Here is an 8,772-nt window from a genome sequence, read left to right on the forward strand (position 1 = left end):
CATATTAATTGACAGATAGATAACTATAACACTGTATACGTGAAATTGTATATTTTGAAAGAACTAGCATGAATAGCAAAACTGTGCTTATAGTTGGAGAACAAAGTTCAACAATAGTTTACTTTAGTATGAAGATAACAATGTATTGTTATTATAAAGACATTGAAGGACGATTTATCCGTTATTTCAGATTGTTTAAATGGGCGTTAATATATCAAAGTTCAACAAGCCTCTCTTTGTGTAGAAGTCACTTAAGAACAGTAAAAAGTCTAGAGTTTTGTGAAGATTTGCCCACTTAAGAAAAGTTTACTCTAAAGCAAAGAATTGGAGCTGTGAATCTTCTTAGGATTTGAGCAGTCAGCATGGCTTGGTTACATTTACCTGTCCTGCTTTTATTTTTATGTTGTGTGAATTTAACGGCAGGTGGCGAAACAAAGTCTCCTCCTCAGAAAGTTGGACAACGTAAGTTTCAACTTGAATTAGGGTTAATATTCACTTAAGTTTATACAGGGATGATAGAGAAGGGGGAGTTGCTAATTTCTTCTGAGCATAAAACTCTTAAAGAAAAGCAGTTATTTGCAAGTTAACCTCAACGATAATTTAGTTTTGAATGAAGGAAATATAAAGTTAAAAATCATCCATAGCCATTTACCAAACATGCCTAACATCGTTGAACAAATTTACAAGACAGAAAATTTTATTTGACCATCGTACGACTTTCTTTTTGTCTAGAGTAAATCTAATAATATTTGTTTGTTTATTTTTAATTTGTTTGTTTTTCTATTTGCGTAGGCCATTAAAATTAGCATACTTAAAAACATACATTAGGTATTTTCAATCTGACCCCAAGATTCAGGTATAGCCGTCTTAAATATCACGCTCGACAAATATGTATTAGGACTACGAGTTTTAAATATCATTATGTTAATAGTTTAGATTTTTACTTCATGAAAACTTTTAGTAAACCCACAAACAGAAGAGCTTTATCATTCTGATAACAATATTTAAACTTATCGGCTATTTTAAACTTATCAGCTATTTTATACTTACCACCTATTTTTAAACTTACCGGCTATTTTTTAAACTTACCGGCTATTTTAAAACTTAGCGGTTATTTTTTAAACTTACCGGCTATCTTTAAACTTACCGACTATTTTAAACTTACCAGCTATCTTTAAACTTACCGGCTATTTTAAACTTATCAGCTATTTTTAAACTTACCACCTATTTTAAAACTTACCGGCTATTTTAAACTTAACAACTATTTTCAAACTTACCGGCTATTTTAAACTTAACAACTATTTTCAAACTTATCGGCTATTTTAAACTTATCAGCTATTTTTAAACTTACCGGCTATTTTAAACTTAACAACTATTTTCAAACTTACCGGCTATTTTAAACTTAACAATTATTTTCAAACTTATCGGCTATTTTAAACTTATCAGCTATTTTTAAACTTACCAGCTATTTTTAAACTTACCGGCTATTTTCAAAGTTACGTTTAATAAATGGTTACAAACAATGTTTAGTTAAGGACACCTTACACCTTTATTTTTGCGTGGAATTATATTTGCCGCCAAGTCCTCTGTTTAGCTGGTGACGTTATTTCATGGTCTAGTGAATTATTTTCTTTCTTCTTTTTTTTTTGCGTTCTACTGGTTTTTCGGGTTTTACTTTTTTTTTCATCCTTCATTTGAAATTCCAGTGAACAAAAACAGCCCCAACTGATTTATGTGTTGCAGACTAGATGGTCAATATCCAATATTGATTATACTGTGCACATTACGACGTTGGACTATATTAGTTTCCTTTTTCAGATTCTTTCATGTGGCTTACTTTAACAACAGTGATATTTTTACAAATACTCAATTTGCCACTTCAACTCCCGCATTAGAACACTTTGGAAGTACAAAATTGTTATTATTATTATTATTTTCCGAATTGGGCAAGCATTGCGCGTTGTGCTTTTATGCGCTGTTACAACCAATAGGAGGGAGGGTTTGGAAACATACCTTTTTATTTTTCATTTTTCGGTGTTGGCAGGTTTGAAAAGTAAAGACTTACTAACAACATATTTATGGGACTGTCACGTGCGTTATGTGTTGTGTAAGGTGCAGTCATGATCATTCCTGTTTATTGAACTTTAACCGAAATCTTTTCAACTACGTACATATATATATTCAGTGTAGTATACGGTTTTTTGGGTTAGAACTTTAAACACGGGAATACAAAAGCCTGATTGTGAACTTTAACTGAAAAGCAGACTCTCTTGTTTTAAAAAGTAAGATGTGTGTGAATGTGTATATATAAAACCTACATTTTCTCCGATGTCTTTATGAATGTTTGAACTTTTTTTTAATTAGTTATTTTGCTATAAAACAGACTGACTTCAAGTTCGGCAGATACCAGTCTATCAACTTTTCTACTATATATATATCATTTAAAGTCCTGTAAGAAATCGTTATATACAAGTATATCTTATTTGATAAGAACGAAGCTAAGTTTTACATTGGAACTAATAAAAATTGACATTTTTTTCCAATGTTTTGTTTGTTTTTTAATAAAAATTTGTTTTCTTCTAAACACAGTATTTGCTTTTTTGCAGCGCTTCTCTGTGAAGGATGTGTTGCTGTGTTATTAGGTAAGAAAACTTTAAATTGTTGGAAACACACACGAACAAGTTAAATAAGCTGGTATTGTTTGACAACTGATCTAATGTTAGTGTTAAATTATAGAAATCCGTTTCACTACCTAGAATCACGCAACTTTAACTACAACTCGATACAGCTACTTTTATAAGTTTTTTTATTAATTTTTAATCGCGTTTAAATTGCCTTTTAACTGATGGCAAATAAAAGAAGTAAAAACGTTCTATGATATTTTAGAATACTTTCAGGACAGAAAAAGGATAATAACTCATTGTATTTTATTGACACCTGGTGCTGGTATATAATTACTTGGTCTTGCTTTCTGTCAATAATTATATTGGTTATGACTTTCCTTTTGATTAAGTGTAGTGCTCATGATTTTTCTTGTGATCAAGTGTAGTGTAGTGGTCAAGATTTTCCTTGTGATCAAGGGTAGTGGTCATGGTTTTTCTAGTGGTTACACTATAGATGTACCTGGTTATATTACTCAAATAATGAATTAATCAGTTATATTACTTAAATAATGAATTAAACTGTATATTAGTTTAATTCACCATTTAAGTCATATAACAGTTTAATTCATGATTTAACTAATATAACGTATTAATTCGTGATTTAAGTAATATAACAGTCTAATTCATGATTTAAGTAATATAACATATTAATTCGTGATTTAACTAATATAATAGTTAAATTCTTGATTTAAGTAATATAACAGTTTAATTCATGATTTAAGTAATATAACAGTTTAATTCATGATTTAACTAATATAACAGTTTAATTCACCATTTAAGTAATATAACAGTTTAATTCATGATCAAAGTAGTATAACAGTTTAATTCATGATTTAAGTAATATAACATATTAATTCATGATTTAAGTAATATAACAGTTTAACTCACCATTTAAGTAATATAACAGTTTAATTCATGATTAAAGTAATATAACAGATTAATTCATGATTTAAGTAATGTAACAGTGTAATTCATAATTTAAGTAATATAACAGACTAATTCATCATTTAACTGATATAACAGTTTAATTCATTATTTAAGTAATATAACAGTTTAATTCATTATTTAAGTGATATAACAGTTTAATTCATGCATAGATTGTCTTTTACACCATTGAACATAACTGACGCTTGCAGTAATTATTTCCCCATCAGTCGCTTTCTTTGCATATTCGTTTTTATCAAAATGTAAAGTGAATATAGAATGAAAATATTTGTAAAACAGCATTTTCAGACTTGAAACTTTTTAGTGTCACAACAACATAGTAAACGTTTGTCCTCTATTCTCAGATTAACTTCGCAAAGGTTTATGGTAAGGTTCGTTACGAGCCTAAAGTTTCGTTTATATTGAGAGTTTCGAGAAAGTTATCAAAAAGCGTGAATTTTGTAGTGCTTATAAAATCATATTTGTTTGTTCTATAAAATGACACGTTTATATATATAATCTTGCCACCAGAGCTCCACAAGCAACTGAAAGACTCTTCAGGCCATAAAAAGGCGGTAACATCAAGTGTTAGAAACCTGTGTAATGTAAACAATTTTCTTGTTTACAAATTTAGTCCACCCAAAATGGTAAAAGCCTGTAATTACGTGACTGGTAAGAAACTTTTGAACTCTTTAAAAAACTAATTACTGTTTTGTGCATTCTGTTATATAGCTATATAAATATAATAGTACTGTATGTTATCTGTTGTGTGTCCCTGTAACAACTTCGCCCCCTATAGATAGATCTTCACCAAATTTGGTATGGAGGCTCATTGGGTCCATGGGGAGATACATACAAATTTTCAATTTTGCATTTTTTGGTTTTTATAGGCGTTTTTGCGTTGTTTAACACTACTTCGCCTCCTGTGGATGAATCTTCAATAAATTTGGTGTGAAGGTTGTTTGGTCATGCTGAGATGCATGCAAATTGGCGGATTCACATTATGTTGTAGTTTTTTTTTTACAGTTTTTATGGGCATATTTGAGTTTTTTACAATTACATATAAGGGAAACAACTTTTCATGTCCTAAGATAACCTTTCATTAATCATGAATTTACATAACTTCCGTCCAGGGGACGGGTACTCCAAATAATCAACTAGTGTATGACACAGGTATATTTCTTTTCTGTGAAGACAACACAAAAAGTGGATTATACTTGTTGATCTCACAAATTTGGTGTTTCGTAATTGTTGGTTGTTTAATTGATATAATATACATGATGCTGGTTCTTTAATTGATATAATATATATGAGGTTGGTTGTTTAATTAATATAATACACATGATGTTGGTTGTTTACTTGATATAATACCCATGATGGCTGTTTAGTTGATATAATATACATGTTGTTGGTTTTTCAATTGATATAATACACATGACGTTGGTTGTTTAAGTGATAAAATATTATGTTACAGAAACGTTTAAAACGGAACTTGAAGAAAGTTTAAAGAAGTTCTACAAGAAATACAAGACAAAAGACAACAGAAAACTTCTGATAGAGTTTTGTAAGGAAAAAACCAGTTCCTGTGAGGATATTCCAAACACAAAAGAACAGGTAATGTTTTTAACGCCTACTTTTCAAATATATATCTGTAAATAGTTTAAATGGGTTTAACTTCCGGCAGCTAAGCGGTAAGCTTTAAGGTTTATAATGCTGAAATTCTGGGTTCGATTCCTGCTGCGGACTTAGTGCATATAGCCCATTCTGCAGCTTTTCGCTCAGAAACAAACATTCTAAATATATCTTAAGAAAATAGCTGTTTTTATTTCAAGAAGCATACTTTGATTAACTGATATTTTCAATTACTGAGTTCACGAAGGAACGATAAGCTCAACAAGATCCACTTTTTGACTAAAAGTACTTGCAGACGAAAAGATCATTCATTACATATATCTTGTATACTATTAAATATTTGACGTCAAAACATAAGCGAGTATTTTTTATATTCATATATATATATATATATATGTGTGTGTGTGTGTGTATGTGTTTATAAAACAGTTCCCGTCTGTTTGTCTGGTCTTACAAGTTGTAAGGAATTGGCTGAACCACTTACAATTAAATGTGATAGAGGAACTCAGTTTGACATCCCAAAGATCCAAAATAAATGGATAAGCCATCGGACAACGGTTTGAGCTTGGCAGAAATTTCTAGTTTGCCACTTTAATGTAGTGAATGAGGAAGGCCGTATCAAAATACGTGAAGCCGACGTCAAACGAAAGTTACGTTTAAAGTCGCGCGTAGCACGGGTATCTTTGCATCGTACAAACGAGTAGTGTGCTGACTCAAAATAGTTAAAGTGGCGACCCACGCTTCTTTTATAGCAATTTTTTTTAAGCCCAACATAACCGGGTACCTTTGCTATAGTTTACTGAAACGTACCAGATTATAGTTTGGTTTGTTTTGAATTTCGCCCAAAGCTACTCGAGGGCAATCTCATAACCTCCCTAATTTATCAGTGATGGACTAAACATCTATCGCCAACTCTTGGGCTACTCTTTTACCAATTACTAATGGGATTGACTATCACATAATAACGCCTCCACGGCTGAAAGGGCGAACATTTTCGGTGTCGGGATTCGAACCCGATACCTCTGATTGCGAGTTTAAATCATGTAAAAAATTGCCAGGTCCTAGCAGATTCATTAGAAAGAGTACACTCCTAAAAATTGTATTTTTAATACAATTCTATGAGAACAGTTTCACCAATTTATTGTTTTGTTTATTCTAAGCAAACAATTCTGCTTGGACATATTTTTTCAAGTAGAATAACGTATTAATAAATAACCTGCCATCTTCCCATTCTTTTGGAAAGTAGGATCCAAAAGATGGAGCCCTTTTTATTGTTTTGAAATAAAGCACATATTTAGATATGAAATTTATTCCATCAGTAATGGGATCCGCTACGTTTATTTGAAGACAAAAATATAAATAAAGTAAAACTGGTATCTGGTGTCCCTCCCTTTATAGGTTGTAAGACGTTTATTCAATTAATCTACAACACCAATGCAAGTTTTGGGGCTGCCATTTATATTTTAGATTATCTCATTAGTGCTGCTTAGAACTGAGGTTTGGAGGTGGGGGAAGAATTCAATGAGTTTTGCTATCCCTGGCTTTTGTTTTCTTAGCCCACTAGACCATGTATGCTTGGTGTCGTTATCGAGTTGGAAAATAAAGCCACTACTGATTAATCTTAACCCACTAGACCATGTGTGCTTGGGAGTGTTATCATGTTGGAAAATAAAGCCACTACTAATTAATCTTAACCCACTAGACCATGTGTGCTTGAGAGCGTTATCCTGTTGGAAAATAAAGCCACTACTAATTAATCTTAACCCACTAGACCATGTGTGCTTGAGAGCGTTATCCTGTTGGAAAATAAAGCCACTACTAATGATTAGTATTAACCCACTAGACCATGTGTGCTTGGGAGCGTTATCCTGTTGGAAAATATTGCCACTACTAATGATTAGTATTAACCCACTAGACCATGTATGCTTGGGAGCGTTATCGTGTTGGAAAATATAGCCACTACCTATGATTAGTATTAACCCACTAGACCATGTGTGCTTGGGAGCGTTATCCTGTTGGAAAATAAAGCCACTACTAATGATTAGTATTAACCCACTAGACCATGTGTGCTTGGGAGCGTTATCCTGTTGGAAAATATAGCCACTACTAATCAATCCTAACCCACTAGACCACGCGTCCTTGGGAGCGTTATTCTTTTGGAAAATTAAGCCACTACTAATTAATCTTAACTCACTAGACTATGTGTGCTTGAGATAGTTATGCTCTTGGAAAATAAAGCCACTACTAATTAAACTTAACCCACAAGACCATGTGTGCTTGGAATCGTTATCCTGTTAGAAAATAAAGCCACTACTAATTAATCTTTAACCACTTAACCAAGTATGCTTGGGGTCATTATCCTGTTGGAAAATAGAGCCACTACTAGTTAATTTTAACCCACTAGACCATGGCAATCAAGTGTTGAGTGACAATTATCCAGATCTGTAGACAGCTTTGACTGAAGGTTTTAAACAATTTTCGCTAATCTGTCACTGAAAATCAGACGAACATTTAATTCATCTGTGGAAAGAACTCTATTTCCATCTTCTATACTATACTTTGCATATTTCCAGTCGTTTGAACATATTATCTTACCTTTAAAGTGGTTCAGTCAATTGAATATTATTATTTTACCTTAAAAGTGGCCCAGTCATTTTAACTTATTACTTTAACCTAAAAGTGTTTAACTACAGAAACTAGTTCATTAAGTCCAACAGAAGTGAATGTTCTCGTCACTGTTGGATTCTTTAGACCATGATTTGGGTTAACCTGTTGTTGGATTGGGAAACAGTTGCTCTTCTGTGAAAAAGAAATGTATTTGGAGTTGTCATGCATTTTCTCCCTGTTCTTGGTTTTCAGTTCAAGATCTTGGTTGCTTGGTACCTTACCAAGTTTATTTGTCTACATCCTTAGAAACTTGTATTCAAGATGCTCCAGTTCGTCGGATGTGTCCACCTGTTAGTTGCTTGATATCTTTCCAAAGTTATTTGGACTGCATCCATAGAAACTTGTATTCAAGATGCTACAGTTCATTCGATGTGTCCACCTGTGAGTTGCTTGATATCTTTCCAAAGTTCTTTGGACTGCATCTTTAGAAATTTGTATTCAAGATGGTCCAATTCGTTGGATGTGTCCATTTCTTAGTTGCTTGGTACCTTGCCAAAGTTTTTGGACTGCATTCCTAGAAACTTATATTCAAGATGCTACAATTCGTTGTATATGTCCATTTCTTAGTTGCTTGGTACCTTGCCAAAGTTCTTGGACTGCATCCTTAAAAACTTGTATTCAAGATGCTACAGTTCGTTGGATGTGTCCATTTCTTAGTTGCTTGGTATCTTTCCAAAGTTAATTCAACTGCACCCTTAGAAACTTGTATTCAAGATGGTACAATTCGTTGTATATGTCCATTTCTTAGTTGCTTGGTACCTTGCCAAAGTTTTTGGACTGCATCCTTAGAAACTTGTATTCAAGATGCTACAGTTCGTTGGATGTGTCCATTTCTTAGTTGCTTGGTATCTTGTCAAAGTTCTTTCAGCTGCACCTTTAGAAACTT

General features: G+C 32.5%; 1 protein-coding gene across 1 annotated transcript in view; it reads left to right on the plus strand.

The window, feature by feature from the left end:
- Positions 1 to 256: 256 nt before the first annotated feature.
- Positions 257 to 8,772, plus strand: part of LOC111086292 — a 16,279-nt gene continuing 7,763 nt past the window's right edge. The window contains exons 1-4 of the mRNA XM_022388615.1: positions 257 to 462; positions 2,607 to 2,642; positions 4,119 to 4,259; positions 5,062 to 5,201. Of these exons, the coding sequence (XP_022244323.1) occupies positions 363 to 462; positions 2,607 to 2,642; positions 4,119 to 4,259; positions 5,062 to 5,201 (417 nt within the window). The 5' untranslated portion in view covers positions 257 to 362. The remainder of the gene's footprint in view (positions 463 to 2,606; positions 2,643 to 4,118; positions 4,260 to 5,061; positions 5,202 to 8,772) is intronic.

Source organism: Limulus polyphemus, unplaced genomic scaffold, assembly GCF_000517525.1.
Source record: "Limulus polyphemus unplaced genomic scaffold, Limulus_polyphemus-2.1.2 Scaffold997, whole genome shotgun sequence".
Lineage (NCBI taxonomy): Eukaryota > Metazoa > Arthropoda > Merostomata > Xiphosura > Limulidae > Limulus > Limulus polyphemus.